This window comes from Ranitomeya imitator, chromosome 1 (assembly GCF_032444005.1).
Source record: "Ranitomeya imitator isolate aRanImi1 chromosome 1, aRanImi1.pri, whole genome shotgun sequence".
Taxonomy (NCBI): Eukaryota; Metazoa; Chordata; class Amphibia; order Anura; family Dendrobatidae; genus Ranitomeya; species Ranitomeya imitator.
Window position 1 is genome coordinate 1,217,320,967 of NC_091282.1, and position 19,927 is coordinate 1,217,340,893.

A 19,927-nucleotide genomic window follows, 5' to 3' on the forward strand; every position below is an offset into this window, starting at 1 on the left:
GTGGTCAATTTTTTCTTTGAAGTAATTGGCCAGATCGTCAGCACGGAGATCCGTGGTTGGGGCCTGCGCTCTTGGGTTGAGTAGGGACTGGAACGTGTCAAAGAGACGTTTAGGGTTATTGGACAGGGAGGTGATGAGGGTGTTGAAGTAGGTTTGTTTGGAGAGGTGAAGGGCAGAATTGTATGTCTTTAGCATGAACTTATAATGGATGAAATCTTCGGGTAGATTAGATTTTCTCCACAGACGTTCTGCGCACCTGGAGCACCGCTGCAGGAAACGTGTTTGCAGCGTGTGCCACGGTTGTTGCCGTCTGTGCCGAGTTGTTTTATGTATAGGAGGAGCAGCTTCATCCAGAGCACTTTGCAGGGTTTCATTTTTATGTTTGTTGTGGAATTATATCCAATTTGGCTTTAGGACAATCCTTTTTGTGTTTTTTTTTTTCATTTAAGACAAATTAAATGAAGATAATAAAACCAAATAATTTGTGTTTGCAATCATTTTCAGGAAGAAACTGAGTATTATCTGACAGAATTGCAGGGGTGTGAATATTTTTGGCCATGACTGTAGCCTTACTCTGTGAATGGTAAGTCCCCACTCCCGATCCCATACATGGCTCAGTGCTGCCCCCTGTGGTCGGGGCGGGTGTTACACCGTGTGTTATGTACTGCGCTGCAGACTATGTTGGCGCTTGGTATGATGACATCCACAATGAATGGAAGCCTCAGTATAATGACAGGAGGGGCTGCGGCTGTGGGGAGAGAGCTGCATTGTGAGTTCAGCTCCCCTCTGGAATGACTTGGAATTTGAGGTGGGGGCTGGGAGCCTGATGAGGAGGAGGAGGAGGTGAGATTGGGGAGAGGACGGCGGAGACTTGAGTGCAGCGGAGTTTTCCTCTTCAGACCCTGGAGTTGAGGTCAGTAGAGGACTGCGCCCACCACTGACCATGTCCCGGACCCCCGTGCTGCTGTCAGTCCTCTGTACTGCTGTCCTCACATGCAGGGGCTCTGCTGCACCCCCCAATGTCACTGCCACCCCCAATGTCACTGCCATCCTGCTCTTCAAAATCAGCAACCAGACACAAAGCCGGAGCCCCTCCAGCACTACAGGAGCCGGGGGGACCGCGCAGCCCTATGTCAGCGAGGACCTGGACGAGCCGGTCCCCAAGGACCGAAGACTGAGGCTGTCAGAGGAGAAACCTGCGGACAAGACAGGTGAGATGAGGCCAGAGCGAGCCTGACCGCCTGCGCTCTGCCCGACCGCGCTGTCCGTGCACCGAGCGCTAAGGTCACACTGGGGATACGCTAGGGGGTGTAATATACAGGACCTGCAGACACCGTGCGCTATCAGCCGACAGTGTGTGATATGTGATATCTGCAGACACGGTGCAATATGTGATATCAGCAGACAGTGCAATATGTGATATCAGCAGACACTGTGTGATATGTGATATCTGCAGACACTGTGTGATATGTGATATCTGCAGACACTGTGCGATATGTGATATCAGCAGACACTGTGTGATATGTGATATCAGCAGACACTGTGTGATATGTGATATCTGCAGACACTGTGCGATATGTGATATCAGCAGACAGTGCAATATGTGATATCTGCAGACACTGTGTGATATGTGATATCTGCAGACACGGTGCGATATGTGATATCAGCAGACACTGTGTGATATGTGATATCTGCAGACACCGTGTGATATGTGATATCTGCAGACATGGTGCGATATGTGATATCAGCAGACACTGTGTGATATGTGATATCTGCAGACACTGTGTGATATGTGATATCTGCAGACACTGTGCGATATGTGATATCAGCAGACACTGTGCAATATGTGATATCAGCAGACAGTGCGATATGTGATATCAGCAGACAGTGCAATATGTGATATCAGCAGACACTGTGTGATATGTGATATCTGCAGACACTGTGTGATATGTGATATCTGCAGACACTGTGCGATATGTGATATCAGCAGACACTGTGCAATATGTGATATCAGCAGACAGTGCGATATGTGATATCAGCAGACACTGTGCAATATGTGATATCAGCAGACAGTGCGATATGTGATATCTGCAGACACTGTGCGATATGTGATATCTGCAGACACGGTGCGATATGTGATATCAGCAGACACTGTGTGATATGTGATATCTGCAGACACTGTGCGATATGTGATATCAGCAGACACTGTGTGATATGTGATATCTGCAGACACTGTGCGATATGTGATATCAGCAGACACTGTGCAATATGTGATATCAGCAGACAGTGCGATATGTGATATCAGCAAACACTGTGCGATATGTGATATCTGCAGACACTGTGCGATATGTGATATCAGCAGACACTGTGCAATATGTGATATCAGCAGACAGTGCGATATGTGATATCTGCAGACACGGTGCGATATGTGATATCTGCAGACACGGTGCGATATGTGATATCAGCAGACACTGTGTGATATGTGATATCAGCAGACACTGTGTGATATGTGATATCAGCAGACACTGTGCGATATGTGATATCAGCAGACAGTGCAATATGTGATATCTGCAGACATGGTGCGATATGTGATATCAGCAGACACTGTGTGATATGTGATATCTGCAGACACTGTGTGATATGTGATATCTGCAGACACTGTGCGATATGTGATATCAGCAGACACTGTGTGATATGTGATATCAGCAGACACTGTGTGATATGTGATATCAGCAGACACTGTGTGATATGTGATATCAGCAGACACTGTGTGATATGTGATATCAGCTGACACTGTGTGATATGTGATATCAGCTGACACTGTGTGATATGTGATATCAGCAGACACTGTGTGATATGTGAGATCTGCAGACACGGTGTGATATGTGATATCAGCAGACACTGTGCGATATGTGATATCAGCTGACACTGTGTGATATGTGATATCAGCAGACAGTGCAATATGTGATATCTGCAGACACTGTGCGATATGTGATATCTGCAGACACGGTGCAATATGTGATATCTGCAGACACTGTGTGATATGTGATATCAGCAGACACTGTGCGATATGTGATATCTGCAGACACGGTGCAATATGTAATATCAGCAGACAGTGCAATATGTGATATCAGCAGACACTGTGTGATATGTGATATCAGCTGACACTGTGTGATATGTGATATCAGCTGACACTGTGTGATATGTGATATCAGCTGACACTGTGTGATATGTGATATCAGCAGACACTGTGTGATATGTGAGATCTGCAGACACGGTGCAATATGTAATATCAGCAGACACTGTGTGATATGTGAGATCTGCAGACACGGTGTGATATGTGATATCAGCAGACACTGTGCGATATGTGATATCAGCTGACACTGTGTGATATGTGATATCAGCAGACACTGTGCGATATGTGATATCTGCAGACACTGTGTGATATGTGATATCAGCAGACACTGTGCGATATGTGATATCTGCAGACACGGTGCGATATGTGATATCTGCAGACACTGTGCGATATGTGAGATCTGCAGACACCGTGCAATATGTAATATCAGCTGACACTGTGTGATATGTGATATCAGCAGACACTGTGCGATATGTGATATCTGCAGAGACGGTGCAATATGTGATATCAGCAGACACTGTGCGATATGTGATATCAGCAGACAGTGCAATATGTGATATCTGCAGACACTGTGCGATATGTGATATCTGCAGACACGGTGCAATATGTGATATCAGCAGACACTGTGCGATATGTAATATCAGCAGACAGTGCAATATGTGATATCTGCAGACACTGTGTGATATGTGATATCAGCAGACACTGTGCGATATGTGATATCTGCAGACACTGTGCGATATGTGATATCAGCAGACACTGTGCGATATGTGATATCTGCAGACACGGTGCGATATGTGATATCAGCAGACACTGTGCGATATGTGATATCAGCAGACACTGTGCGATATGTGATATCTGCAGACACTGTGCGATATGTGATATCTGCAGACACTGTGCGATATGTGATATCTGCAGACAGTGATATGTGATATCAGCAGACACGGTGCGATATGTGATATCAGCAGACACGGTGCGATATGTGATATCAGCAGACACGGTGCGATATCTGATATCAGCAGACACGGTGCGATATGTAATATCAGCAGACACGGTGTGATATGTGATATCTGCAGACACTGCGATATGTGATATCTGCAGACACTGTGCGATATGTGATATCAGCAGACAGTGCAATATGTGATATCTGCAGACATGGTGCGATATGTAGTATCAGCAGACACTGTGCGATATGTGATATCTGCAGACACTGTGCGATATCTGATATCAGCGTTGATCACAGGAGTCCAATATCACTGCCATATTTTTTATTGAGATTTTACCTTTCCAAAGATAGCAAACATGGCATGGCTGTTGTCATCTGGCCACTATTGATTTGGGGCTTGTAGGCAGGTGTCAAAGTTATGAGAAAATATACATATTCTTCCCCGATTAGTCCTGAAGTTGAAAATGTCTGTACTATCAATGTAGGATCTATACAAACCTCAATATTCATAACTTCCCATCAGCACCAAAACATCTGGCTGCAGATCCTTTGAACTCAGGATGTGCTTCCTGTAAACAAAAGAAACTTATCTGCTTCTCCATCTATGTGTAAAGACATGTCCCTTTGTTATCTGGGACCTCAGAAAAGATCTTTCCCTGTCTGAGAGAGGAAGGGGTGAATGACCTCTCCCTGGAGATGTGTTATGGATTTTAATGTTTTCTATGACAGGTAGCTTTTTGTGTATAACCCTGCCCACACCAGTGATTGGCTGCATCCTGTGTATAACTCCGCCCACACTAGTGATTGGCTGCTTCCTGTGTATAACTCCGCCCACACCAGTGATTGGCTGTTTCCTGTGTATAACTCCGCCCACACCAGTGATTGGCTGCTTCCTGTGTATAACTCCGCCCACACCAGTGATTGGCTGTTTCCTGTGTATAACTCCGCCCACACCAGTGATTGGCTGCTTCCTGTGTATAACTCTGCCCACACCAGTGATTGGCTGCTTCCTGTGTATAACTCTGCCCACATCAGTGATTGGCAGCTTCCTGTGTATAAACACGTCTACACACTGATTAGCAGCTTTCTGTGTATAACCCCACCCACACCAGTGATTGGCTGTTTTTTGTGTATAACGTATAATGTATTTGTCTATATTTGCCCCGTATTCACATGTAAAGCGCCATGGAATAAATGGCGCTATAAAAAAAAAATGTATAATAATAATAATAATAATAACCTTGCCCACACCAGTTATTGGCTGTTTTCTGTGTATAACCCTGCCCACACCACTGATTGGCTGTTTTCTGTGTATAACCCCGCCCACACCACTGATTGGCAGCTTTTTGTGTTGAACCTGCTTGCATTGTTGACTTGCATTACCTGCCCACAACAATGATTGGCAGCTCTCTGTGTATAACTCCGCCCACATGAGTGATTAGCAGCTTTCTGTGTACATTGTATAGTGACAGAAAGCTGCCAATCAGTGCTGGGGGAGGGGTTAGACAAGGAGGCACATGGCAGCTAGTTCTGCAATGATAATCTACTGCTGATAAAACACTGATTGTATTGAAACACCAAATTACAGCCCAGGGACACATGGCTGGTATCAGGGTCTCTGCCCCTGCATCATGCTGTTCTTAGATTGCACTGCACAAACCTGCTGACAGATTCCCTGTAAATATTTTAGATGCTCCAGATTTATTATTGATGTACCAGTCAGGAGAGAATTGAGGGAACCCAAATGAGTCGCGATGGCATCTGTCTGTATGTAAGCAAACCACAAACAGTCACCTGACCGCCCCCCCACAGCGGGAGCACATGGAAACCATGATTCGGCAGCCTGGTTTGATAAGAAGTAGAGTCTGACCAGATCTGAGATTGGCATAAATCAAGGTACTGGCCATCATCTGGTACCCAGGTGTCTGTAGCTGGCGTCCATCCCTAGCCCTCAGCCTTGCGGAGTGATTGTCCGTGTTGTGAATTCTGTTGTCGAGCTCCCTCCTGTGGTCGTGAATGGTACTTCGGCGAGTTCTGTCTATGGGCTCCCTCTGGTGGCTATGAGTGAAGCTGCTGCTTCTGAGGTTCCTTACACAGGTGACGTGGTTTATCCTTTGGTTGACTGCTCTATTTAAATCCTCTCAGATCGTTACTCCATGCCAGCTGTCAATGTTTTAGCATTGGTTCAGTTCGCTCCTGGATCTGCCTGGTGACCTGTCTTCTCCTGCAGAAGCTAAGTTCCTTATTGTTATTTTTGCTCATTGTTTCTTTGTCCAGCTGGTTATCCTGATTTTGTCTTGCTTGCTGGAAGCTCTGGGATGCAGAGTGGCACCCCGCACCATGAGTCGGTGCGGAGGACCCTTTTGCACATTCTGCGTGGTCTTTTGTAGGTTTTTGTGCTGACCGAAAAGATTCCTTTCCTATCCTCAGTCTGTTTAGTAAGTCTGGCCTCCCTTTGCTGAAACCTATTTCATTTCTGCGTTTGTGACTTTCATCTTTACTCACAGTCATTATATGTGGGGGGCTGCCTATTCCTTTGGGGAATTTCTCTGAGGCAAGGTAGGCTTTATTTTCTATCTCTAGGGCTAGCTAGCTCTAAGGCTGTGACGAGGCGCCTAGGGAGCGTCAGGAGCGCTCCACGGCTATTTCTAGTGTGTATGATAGGATTAGGGCTTGCGGTCAGCAGAGCTCCCACATCCCAGAGCTCGTCCTGTATGAATTTAACTATCAGGTCGGGTGCTCCTAACCACCAGGTCATAACAGTACAGCTGGCCCAAAGTATTAATGCATCTCAATAGAGGGATAAGAGGACTTCTGAGACCATTTTTTTTTCTTTGCACTGTGTTTTGTCTTTCTTTTCCCCTAGACCTTTGGGCGGTTCAGGACACAGGTGTAGAGATGGACATTCAAGGTCTGTCCTCTTGTGTGGATCATCTCACTGCAAGGGTACAAAACATTCAAGATTTTGTGGTTCAGAATCCTATGTTAGAGCCTAGAATTCCTATTCCTGATTTATTTTCTGGGGATAGATCTAGATTCTTGAATTTCAAAACTAATTGTAAACTGTTTCTAGCTTTGAAACCCCGCTCCTCTGGTGACCCCGTTCAACAGGTAAAAATCATTATTTCTTTGTTGCGTGGTGACCCTCAAGACTGGGCATTTTCCCTTGCGCCAGGAGATCCTGCATTGCGAGATGTAGATGCGTTTTTTCTGGCGCTTGGATTGCTTTATGATGAACCAAATTCAGTGGATCAGGCAGAGAAAATCTTGCTGGCTCTGTGTCAGGGTCAGGATGAAGCGGAGATATATTGTCAGAAGTTTAGAAAGTGGTCAGTGCTTACTCAGTGGAATGAGTGTGCCCTGGCGGCAATTTTCAGAAAGGGTCTTTCTGAAGCCCTTAAGGATGTCATGGTGGGATTTCCCACGCCTGCTAGTCTGAATGAGTCTATGTCCTTGGCCATTCAGATCGATCTGTGCATGCGTGAGCGCAAAGCTGTGCACCATCTGGCGGTATTCTCTGAGCATAGGCCTGAGCCTATGCAGTGTGATAGGACTTTGACTAGAGCTGAACGGCAAGAACACAGACGTCGGAATGGGCTGTGTTTTTACTGTGGTGATTCCACTCATGCTATCTCTGATTGCCCTAAGCTCACTAAGCGATTCGCTAGGTCTGCCACCATTGGTACGGTACAGTCTAAATTTCTTTTGTCCATTACTCTGATTTGCTCTTTGTCGTCCTATTCTGTAATGGCATTTGTGGATTCAGGCGCTGCCCTGAATTTGGTGGACTTGGAGTATGCTAGGCGCTGTAGGTTTGTCTTGGAGCCCTTCCAGTATCCTATTCCATTGAGAGGAATTGATGCTACGCCTTTGGCCAAGAATAAGCCTCAGTACTGGACCCAATTGACCATGTGCATGGCTCCTGCACATCAGGAGGATATTCGCTTTTTGGTGTTGCATAATCTGCATGATGTGGTCGTTTTGGGGTTGCCCTGGCTACAGGTCCATAATCCAGTATTGGATTGGAAATCTATGTCTGTGTCCAGCTGGGGTTGTCAGGGAGTACATGGTGATGTTCCATTGTTGTCAATTTCGCCTTCCACTCCTTCTGAAGTCCCTGAGTTTTTATCAGATTACCGGGATGTATTTGAAGAGCCCAAATCCGGTGCCCTACCTCCTCATTGGGATTGCGATTGTGCTATTAATTTGATTCCTGGTAGTAAGTTTCCTAAGGGCCGATTGTTCAATTTATCTGTGCCAGAGCACGCCGCTATGCGAAGTTATATAAAGGAATCCTTGGAGAAGGGTCATATTCGTCCGTCGTCGTCACCATTGGGAGCAGGGTTCTTTTTTGTGGCCAAGAAGGATGGTTCTTTGAGACCTTGTATTGATTACCGCCTTCTTAATAAGATCACCGTCAAATTTCAGTATCCTTTGCCGCTGCTGTCTGATTTATTTGCTCGGATTAAGGGGGCTAGTTGGTTCACCAAGATAGATCTTCGAGGGGCGTATAATCTTGTGCGAATTAAACAGGGTGATGAATGGAAACCAGCATTTAATACGCCCGAGGGCCATTTTGAGTACCTGGTTATGCCATTCGGGCTTTCTAATGCTCCATCTGTGTTTCAGTCCTTTATGCATGACATCTTCCGAGAGTACCTGGATAGATTTATGATTGTATATTTGGATGACATTTTGGTCTTTTCGGATGATTGGGAGTCTCATGTGAAGCAGGTCAGAATGGTGTTCCAGGTCCTTCGTGCCAATTCCTTGTTTGTGAAGGGGTCAAAGTGTCTCTTTGGAGTTCAGAAGGTTTCATTTTTGGGGTTCATTTTTTCCCCTTCTACTATCGAGATGGACCCTGTTAAAGTTCAGGCCATTTATGATTGGACTCAGCCGACATCTGTGAAGAGCCTGCAGAAGTTCCTGGGCTTTGCTAATTTTTATCGTCGCTTCATCGCTAACTTTTCCAGTATTGCTAAACCGTTGACTGATTTGAGCAAGAAAGGTGCTGATGTGCTCAATTGGTCCTCTGCGGCTGTAGCGGCTTTTCAGGAGTTGAAGCGTCGTTTTTCTTCTGCCCCTGTGTTGTGCCAGCCAGATGTTTCGCTCCCTTTTCAGGTGGAGGTTGATGCTTCTGAAATTGGAGCAGGGGCTGTTTTGTCGCAAAGAAGTTCTGATGGCTCGGTGATGAAACCCTGTGCCTTCTTTTCTAGAAAATTCTCGCCTGCTGAGCGCAATTATGATGTTGGCAATCGAGAGTTGTTGGCCATGAAGTGGGCATTCGAGGAGTGGCGACATTGGCTTGAAGGAGCTAAACATCGCGTGGTGGTCTTGACGGATCACAAGAATTTGACTTATCTTGAGTCTGCCAAACGGTTGAATCCTAGACAGGCTCGATGGTCGCTCTTTTTCTCCTGTTTTGATTTTGTGGTTTCATACCTTCCGGGATCTAAGAATGTGAAGGCTGATGCCCTGTCAAGGAGTTTTGTGCCTGACTCTCCGGGTGTTCCGGAGCCGGCGGGTATTCTTAAAGAAGGGGTAATTTTGTCTGCCATTTCCCCTGATTTGCGGCGTGTGCTGCAAAAGTTTCAGGCTGATAGACCTGACCGTTGCCCAGCGGAGAAACTGTTTGTCCCTGATAGATGGACTGGTAGAGTTATCTCGGAGATTCATTGTTCAGTATTGGCTGGTCATCCTGGAATCTTTGGTACCAGATATTTGGTGGCTAGATCCTTTTGGTGGCCGTCTTTGTCACGGGATGTGCGTTCTTTTGTGCAGTCCTGTGGGATTTGTGCTCGTGCTAAGCCCTGCTGTTCTCGTGCCAGTGAGTTGCTTTTGCCCTTGCCGATTCCGAAGAGGCCCTGGACGCATATTTCCATGGATTTTATTTCTGATCTCCCTGTTTCTCAAAAGATGGCGGTCATTTGGGTGGTTTGTGATCGCTTTTCTAAGATGGTCCATTTGGTACCCTTGTCTAAATTGCCTTCCTCCTCTGATTTGGTGCCATTGTTTTTCCAGCATGTGGTTCGTTTGCATGGCATTCCGGAGAACATCGTCTTGGACAGAGGTTCCCAGTTTGTTTCGAGGTTTTGGCGGTCCTTTTGCGCTAAGATGGGCATTGATTTGTCTTTTTCTTCGGCTTTCCATCCTCAGACTAATGGCCAAACCGAACGAACTAATCAGACTTTGGAGACATATCTGAGATGCTTTGTTTCTGCTGATCAGGATGATTGGGTGTCCTTCTTGCGTTTGTCTGAGTTCACCCTTAATAATCGGGCCAGCTCAGCTACTTTAGTTTCTCCTTTTTTCTGCAATTCTGGTTTCCATCCTCATTTCTCTTCAGGGCAGGTTGAGTCTTCAGACTGTCCTGGTGTGGATACTGTGGTGGATAGGTTGCAGCAGATTTGGACTCATGTAGTGGACAATTTGACGTTGTCCCAGGAGAAGGCTCAACGTTTCGCTAACCACCGGCGCTGTGTTGGTCCCCGACTTCGTGTTGGGGATTTGGTTTGGTTGTCATCTCGTCATGTTCCTATGAAGGTTTCCTCTCCTAAGTTTAAGCCTCGTTTCATTGGGCCATATAAGATTTCTGAATTTCTTAATCCTGTGTCATTTCGTTTGGACCTTCCAGCTTCTTTTGCCATCCATAATGTGTTCCATAAGTCGTTATTGCGAAGAAACGTGGCGCCTATGGTTCCCTCCGTTGACCCTCCTGCCCCGGTGTTGGTCGAGGGGGAGTTGGAGTATGTGGTGGAGAAGATTTTGGATTCTTGTGTTTCGAGACGGAAACTCCAGTACCTGGTCAAGTGGAAGGGTTATGGTCAAGAAGATAATTCCTGGGTTTTTGCCTCTGATGTTCATGCTGCCGATCTTGTTCGTGCCTTTCATTTGGCTCTTCCTGATCGGCCTGGGGGCTCTGGTGAGGGTTCGGTGACCCCTCCTCAAGGGGGGGGGTACTGTTGTGAATTCTGTTGTCGAGCTCCCTCCTGTGGTCGTGAATGGTACTTCGGCGAGTTCTGTCTATGGGCTCCCTCTGGTGGCTATGAGTGAAGCTGCTGCTTCTGAGGTTCCTTACACAGGTGACGTGGTTTATCCTTTGGTTGGCTTCTCTATTTAACTCCACTCAGATCGTTACTCCATGCCAGCTGTCAATGTTTTAGCATTGGTTCAGTTCGCTCCTGGATCTGCCTGGTGACCTGCCTTCTCCTGCAGAAGCTAAGTTCCTTATTGTTATTTTTGCTCATTGTTTCTTTGTCCAGCTGGTTATCCTGATTTTGTCTTGCTTGCTGGAAGCTCTGGGATGCAGAGTGGCACCCCGCACCGTGAGTCGGTGCGGAGGACCCTTTTGCACACTCTGCGTGGTCTTTTGTAGGTTTTTGTGCTGACCGCAAAGATTCCTTTCCTATCCTCTGTCTATTTAGTAAGTCTGGCCTCCCTTTGCTGAAACCTATTTAATTTCTGCGTTTGTGACTTTCATCTTTACTCACAGTCATTATATATGGGGGGTTGCCTATTCCTTTGGGGAATTTCTCTGAGGCAAGGTAGGCTTTATTTTCTATCTCTAGGGCTAGCTAGCTCTGAGGCTGTGACAAGGCGCCTAGGGAGCGTCAGGAGCGCTCCACGGCTATTTTTAGTGTGTGCGATAGGATTAGGGCTTGCGGTCAGCAGAGCTCCCACATCCCAGAGCTCGTCCTGTATGAGTTTAACTATCAGGTCGGGTGCTCCTAACCACCAGGTCATAACAGTCCACAGGTGTCTATACTAACAGAGGCAGCGACATTCCTCCCTTTATCCATCTCCAACCCTGACCCGGGTGCATCTCCTGAAAAAGAGCCTCATGCCGTCTGTGGGGTGGGACATGGGCATCCACAATGGCGCCTCCAGCCTCGTACTGCAAAGGTGCTTCACGCTCACAGACGGACATCACTATGGCATGCCGCAGTTTGCACGTCTCTGCACCTGATGATGTCGCCTTCTTGCTTTTCTTGCCTTTTCACTCACTGGTTCATCTATAAAGAGAGACCCCTGTCCTGCAGAGGTGCCGACTGCTCATCTCATCAAACATCTCATGTGCACTGGGTGCCCCACGCTCCACTCCGACCAACTGGTCCTGCCTTCACCTCCCACCAGTGCATGGGTCATTTCACCTGGTGCCTGCACGAGATGCATGCAGTCTGTGATGTTACCTGTATGTGGTTGTATACATGGGTGTATCTATGTGTGTATATACCAGTCCTATGTAGGTTTGCATGTGTGTGGGTATGTACCATCCATGGGTGTGTGTATGTGACCATCTACCAGGTCTATGTGACTGTATGGGTATATGTATGTGGTGTAAGGTTGCTCTTACTGAGTGTATTGGGGGACACTCGCTTAGCACGGGATTCACGTCAGCCACGATTTTTTCAAACAAAACAGTCCATACGGTTTATTTTATACAGCATAAACCGTGTCGTAAGCCAAGTTGCATTTCACTGACTTACATGCAGTCCATTCTCTAACATAGCAAGATATGGTTAACCCGTTATCTTCACATTAGCACGTTGCAGCAACTAATCACGCTGGTCCTCCTCTGACCAGTTGCCGTGGGTTACCACACAGTTCATAGACCATAGCAACCAATTGGCACCAACAGACTATGGCACCTTCTGGGAGCTCCTGCTCCACCTGCTGACTCCTTGTCAGTCCTCACTCTTCTGGGAAAGCTGCCAAACGGGGATCACCAACTTGCCTGGTTGGCACACATTAGTCAGTCCAGACCCACCGAAGGACTGTAGCTTCCTCACACAGTAGCTGACACTGGCTCTGCAGATACCGGTCCTCACCTCGTGCTATTCAGGGACCCAGTCCTACTCCCAGGACCTCCCAACACCCAGGTTACACAGGATCACACAGGCAGCCAGTCCGGATACTATTCAGGACGTCCATCCCCAGCTGGGACCATCCAATACCCAGGCCACCAGGTCTGAAGCCCCACCATGTGCTATTCAGGAAGCCTCCTCCCAGGTCTTCCAACACAGGCTCACACAGGTCACACACAGCGACCATACACAGGCACTCCCTGTGACCCACACCCTGGTCACATTATATACCTTGAACCCCTCCCCTGGGTGGGGAGTGTGGGTGTGTGGCTAGTTTGTCCCGCCCATCTCACATAACTAGCCCTGCCAAACCTCCCATGACTATGTTACAACACTATACTTGTAGGACTACAGGGCCCAGAACACCATATCGCTTTAGGCTGGCAGCGCAGAGTCTCCTCCTCTGCGACACATATATCGGCCATTCACCACAATGCCGGACTTTGTCACATAATCACATCCATGCATGCAACTGCCATGCACTCTCACAGCCTCAATACGCCTCTGTGCGTAGACTGGGAAGACCATGCAGCGCCCCCTACCTGTTACAGGGGTCACTGCATCACAGTGGTTATAAATCGGGTCAATGTGAGTGTATGTGTATATGTATGTGATTATTTACCAGGTCTATATATGGGTGAATGTGACCATATACCGGGTCGATGTGAGTGTATAGGTGTATGTACGATGTTATATACCATGTCGATGTAAGTGTATGGGGGTATGTATGAGGTTATACACAGGTCTATATGGGTGTATGTATGTGGTTATATACCGGGTCTATGTGAGTGTATAGGTGTATGTATGAGGTTATATACAGGTCTATGTGAGTGTATAGGTGTATGTATGCGGTTATATACCGGGTCTATGTGAGTGAATGGGTGTATGATCATGTATCAGGTCTATGTGACTGTGTATGAGTGTATGTATGTGGTGTGACAGGGTCACTGGCACGGTATGTGAGGGGAGATATGTGTCAAGGAGATTTCTTTCCTCTGTGATCTAGAAACCCATAAGTTTCTGTTCAGTATGCTATGTGCTGAAGAAGTAAATCAGCCATGTTATGGGATGGGTTTTTAGGTGAGTAGGTTAGCGATGGGTGTGACACCTACTCACCATATCTCCACCTCAAGGGTGTGGCTGGTGAAATAAATGCCCAGCCAATTTTTTTTCTTTGGCTGTGTTGTGTTGAGGCAGGCAAGCCCTAGGCTGACGCTCCTGTGGGAGCTGCATATGTGATGCCCAGAAGAGCTGGGCAGGACTATTTATGAACTCTTTATTTCCTTTTGAGCCAGAAAACTGCTGTTTTTCTGTTACCATTTTGGGGTTTATGATACACTAAACCACCCAGAGACTTGCCCGTGTGCCTGTGTCTACCTCGAGGAGCAGCTAAGTGAGCCGACCTGCCACAAGTGGTGAAGAATGCGGGCAAATGTTCCAGGAATACGTGTAGCAGTGGTGCAAATGGTATGTCCTGGGTTAAGGCAGCTATGAAGATGGAACAGCAGTTGGACAAAATGTACGAGCTACTCAAGCACCTGATCCTGATCCAGCAGCAACAGCACCAGGTACAACAAGAAACTAATAAGCTCCTAATGCAACAGATTCAGCAGCAGCAAAGGCAGATGGAACTCTTGATGGGAGAGGTCCGCAGCTGAGAAAACCGCCCCTCCCCAAGTCAAGGTGATGACTTGTGCATCCAGAAAGCGGTAAGATGAGCCATGCAAAAGATGATATAGAGGCGTTTTTGACTGTTTTTGAACGGGTTGCAGAGCGTGAGAGGCTGCCCCTGGAGCAGTGTGCAGAGGTGCTGGCCCCCTATCTGATAGGTGAACCCCAGAAAGCCTATTTTGACTTAGCCTTGCAAGATGCCTGGATATATGACAAAGTGGAATACGAAGTTATTGGCTCCCTCAGGGGTCACTATATGTGTTGGAGCCCAAAGGATTAATCACTGGGAGCATTGTGGTGACAAACCTCACTCACAGCATATTTGACTTGTTGCATTTGGTTGCAGCCAGAGACCTCCACTCCAGCCCAGATGGTCGAAAGGGTCATACTGAAAAGATTTATTCACTCACTCCCCAGGCTGGTGCAGACCTGGGTTGCCCAAGGAGACCCCCAGAATGCAGATGACCTGGTGGGCCTTGTAGAAAGGTACCAGGTGGTCGAGAGGTCTCTGAGGAAGGCAGGGGGTGGTACATCTCCATACTGGGATACCCAGCGAGAGCCCAAGGTCCAAAAGAGGGCTAACAGAGCCACCACTGGGGGGAGTCCAAGCTCCTAAGGAGATGCTGAGGTGATACCAAAGGCTGCTGCTAAAGACCTGATCTGCTGGGGGTGTCATGGTCCTGGACAGATAGCAGCCCATTGTCCTATGTCTGCTGAGCAGATGGTTTGCAGCCTGGCCAGGCGCTGCTCGTATAATGCCTACCCAGCCTGCAGTGTGGACTATCAGCCCGAAGAGGGGCTGCAGTCATTTCTCGTGACCGTAAACGGAGTACTGGTGTCAGGACCCTTGGACTCCGGGAGCTTGGTGACCCTGATAAGGGCCACGCTTTCCCATCAGTTGATCACAGGGAAACATGGGCGTCCACTGTATCCACAGGGATGCCAAAGACTACCCTGTGGCAAGAGTGTTGATTAAAACGAGCCATGGTACAGAGTTCCATGAGGTTGCTGCACCCCGTGATAATTGGGCGGGACTTCAGCCTGTTCTAGGACTTCTGGGGAAAAGCAGGGGTGCCTAGTGTCTCAGGCAGGAGCCAGCACAACCCTGATGAATCCCCATTGCAGTCAGAGGTGCAGGAGTTCCCTTTGTGTGTCCTAGCTGGTAATGAGGACAAATCTGCGACCAGGGAAGCTTCCTGAACTGGGGGTTTCTGGGGAAAATTTAGGACTGCTCAAATGCAGGATCTCACCCTAAAAGAGGCCTTTCAAAATGTGTCTGTGATTGATGGGGTTGCTCAAGAGCTGGGGGCCAGGTACCCACACTTTACAGTCAATAGCGAATTACTGGATAGAGTGACTACCCTAAGGGGAGGTGAAATAGTGGAGCAGTTGATGGTTCCAGTGCCATACCAGTGGAGGGTTCTAGACATGCCCCATTCGTATGTTTTGGGGGGACATCTGGGTGTGGATAAAATGCAGGAGAGAATGCAGAGGTTCTACTGGCCGGAATGTTATCGGGAGATCCTGAATTATTGTAGGTCCTGCCTCACCTGCCAGATAACTGCTCTCTCTGCGCACTTCCGAAGTCCTTTGGTCCCGTTACCAGTAAAAGAGATCCTGTTTGAACGAATTTCCATGGACCTAGTAGGTGCGTTAGTTAAGTCGGCACGAGGGCACCAATATATCCTAGAGGTCATGGACCATGCAACCCGGTACCCTGAAGCAGTACCCCTAAGGAACTCTTCAGCTAAGAGTATCGCACGGGAACTACTTGTCAATATTTTTGCTAGGACGGGCCTGCCGAAGGAGATTCTGACAGGCCAGGGAACCCCCTTCATGAGCAAGGTTATGAAAGAACTCTGTAGGGTCCTCCAGATTGCGCAGCTGTGAACCTCAGTGTACCATCCAGAGACCGACGGCCTAATAGAGTGCTACAATAAAACCATGAAAGCCATTGTCAAAACAGTAATTGAGAAGGACGGTCAAGACTGAGACTACCCGCTTCCGTTTCAGCTCTTCTCCATCACGGAAGTTCCCCAGGCCTCTACTAGCTTCTTGCCATTTGAGCTCTTGTATGGTCGACATCCGCGAGGGCTCCTGGACATCGCCAAGGAAACATGGGAAGCTAAGGGCATGCCACACCGGAGCATTATAGAGCATGTCGCCGAGCTGCAGGAGAGAATGGTGAAAATGATTCCTATTGCGAAGGAGCATCTTCTCCAGGCATAGGAGTCACAGGCAAGGGTGTATAACCGATCAGCGAGTCTGAGGCAGTTCCAGCCCGGGATTGCGTGCTAGTGCTTATCCCCATGGTGGATAGAAAGTTCCTACCAGAGTGGCAAGGCCCATACGAGGTGGTGGAAAAACTGGGCAAAGTTAATTACAAGGTACACCAACCGGGGCGAAGGAAGCCACAACAGGTCTATCATGTGAACTTGCTAAAACCCTGGAGAGTCCGAGAATCACTGGAAACCCCTTGCCTGGGAGCCAGTTCCAAAGTCACCATGGACAATTTCACCATTGCAGACACTCTGACGCTGGTCCAGAGGCAACAGTGTTAGGAGCTTTTTGCCGGGGCATACGTAGGTGGTCAAGCATGACGTGTTGACAGAACCGCATGTAAGTGAACCTCAAGCCCTATACAATTCTGGAAGCAAGGAGAGAGGTGATATCCAATGAGGGGAAGAGAATGCTAGGCCTCGGGGTTATAGAGGAGTCAAAAAGTGGATGGTTGAGTCATATCGTCCTCGTACCGAAACCTAACAAGGAGTGGGGGTTCTGCAACAACTACCGCAAGCTGAATGAAGTCTCTAGTTTTGATGCTTACCCGATGCCTCATGTAGTCGAGCTCATTGAGAGACTTGGACCCGCAAGGTGTATTACAACCCTAGACCTGAGGAAGGGCTATTGGCAGATCCCCATGTCCCAGAATGCCAAGGAGAAGACAGCCTTCTTGACGCCTGATGGGTGTTTTCAATACACCAAGTTGCCCTTCGGTCTGCAGGGGGCCTGGCTATCTTCCAGAGGGTGATGGATCTGATCCTGGCTCTGCATAAGAAGTATGGCGCAGCGTACCTCGATGAGAAAGTGGTCTTTAGCCCTGACTGGGCTAGTCATCTACCAAAAATACAGTAAATACAGGTGGATCTGGATGCTTTAAGAAATGCGGAGTTCAAGATAAATCCGATAAAATGTGCCATGGGGAAGGAAGAGGACATGTACCTGGGCTATGTCGTCGGGAGAGGTGCAATTAAGCCATAAATCAACAAGATCGAGGCTTTCCAAGAAGCAAGTGAGGGCATTTCTTGGAATTGTAGGGTACTATCCGCGATTCATTTCGAATTTCGCTATGATCACTGCGCCATTGACAGATCTTCTTAAAGGCACCAAATCAATGATAGGTAAATGGTCTGATGACACAGAGATGGAGTTCCAGGAACTGAAGAGAGCTCTGTATAAACATCCGATTCTGGTGGCACCAGACTTTAGCAAAGAGCTTGTGGTCCAGATGAATGCGTCAGAAGTTGGCTTGGGAGCCGTGCAATCTCAAGTAATAAATGGAGAAGAACATCCAATCCTGTATTTGAGCCGGAGGCTCTTGTCATGCGAGAAGACCTATGCCATTGATAAGAAGGAGTGTCTGGCAATAACATGGGCCGTGGATACATTGAGGTACTATATAGTAGGCCAGAGGTTCAAACTTGTGTCCGATCATGCCCCTCTGAGATGGCTAATGGAGAAAAAGGGTAAGAACGCCCAGGTGACTAGGTGGTTCTAAGGCCTCCAGAATTTCAAGTTCGATGTAGGACACAGGCCCGGGAAGTCACACGGAAATGCCGATGCCCTCTCCCAAATTCCCTGTTTGGTGTCTGAAGGTGCTAAAGCCCGCGGCTTTGGGCAGAGGGAGGAAATATGTGACAGGGTCACTGGCAAGGTATGTGAGGGGAGATATGTGTCACGGAGACTGCTTTCCTCCGTGATCTAGAAACCCATAAGTTTCTGTTCAGTATGCTATGTGCTGAAGGAGTAAAGCAGCCATGTTATGGGCGGGTTTTTAGATGAATAGGTAAGAGATGGGCAGGACGCCTACTCACCATATCTCCACCTGAAGGGTGTGGCTGGGAAATACATTTTTTCTTTGGTCTGTGTTGTGTAGAGGCAAGGAAGCCCTAGGATGACGCTCCTGTGGGAGCTGCCATATGTGTTGGCCCAGAAGAGGTGGGCAGGACTGCTTATGAACTTTTTATTTCCTTTTGAGCCAGACACGCTGTTTTTCTGTTACCTTTTTATGGTTTATGATACAATAAACCACCCAGAGACTTTAAACCACGTGTGACCATGTCTACCTAAGTGAGCCGACCTGCCATAGTGGTGGTTATATACCGGGTCTATGTGAGTGTATGGGTGTATGTATGTGGCTATATACCTAGTATATATGAGTGTATGGGTGTATGTATGTGGTTATATACAGGTCTATATGAGTGTATGGGGATATGTATGTGGTTATATATCAGGTCTATGTGAGTGTATGGGTGTATGTATGTGGCTATATAACGGTATATATGAGTGTATGGGTGTATGTATGTGGTTATATACCAGGTCTATGTGAGTGTATGGGGGCATGTATGTGGATATATACCGGGTCTATGTGAGTGTATGGGTGTATGTATGTGGTTATATACCGGGTCTATGTGAGTGTATGGGTGTTTGTATGTGGTTATATACCTGGTATATATGAGTGTATGGGTGTATGTATGTGGTTATATACCTGGTATATATGAGTGTATGGGTGTATGTATGTGGTTATATACCAGGTCTATGTGAGTGTATAGGTGTATGTGGTTATATACCTGGTATATATGAGTGTATGGGTGTATGTATGTGGTTATATACCGGGTCTATGTGAGTGTATGGGTGTATGTATGTAGTTATATACCGGGTCTATGTGAGGGTATGGGTGTATGTATGTGGTTATATACCAGGTCTATGTGAGTGTATAGGTGTATGTGGTTATATACCGGGTCTATGTGAGTGTATGGGTGTATGTATGTGGTTATATACCGGGTCTATGTGAGTGTATGGGTGTATGTATGTGGTTATATACCAGGTCTATGTGAGTGTATAGGTGTATGTGGTTATATACCGGGTCTATGTGAGTGTATGGGTGTTTGTATGTGGTTATATACCTGGTATATATGAGTGTATGGGTGTATGTATGTGGTTATATACCGGGTCTATGTGAGTGTATGGGTGTATGTATGTGGTTATATACCGGGTCTATGTGAGTGTATGGGTGTATGTATGTGGTTACAC

The 19,927-nt window shown here is 47.3% G+C and overlaps 1 protein-coding gene across 1 annotated transcript in view; it reads left to right on the top strand.

Moving 5' to 3' along the window:
* Window positions 1-829: 829 nt before the first annotated feature.
* The window catches only part of CPXM1 (carboxypeptidase X, M14 family member 1), an 86,181-nt gene continuing 67,083 nt past the window's right edge, over window positions 830-19,927 (top strand). Inside the window, exon 1 of the mRNA XM_069745038.1 lies at window positions 830-1,211. Within this exon, the coding sequence (XP_069601139.1) occupies window positions 944-1,211 (268 nt within the window). The 5' untranslated portion in view covers window positions 830-943. The remainder of the gene's footprint in view (window positions 1,212-19,927) is intronic.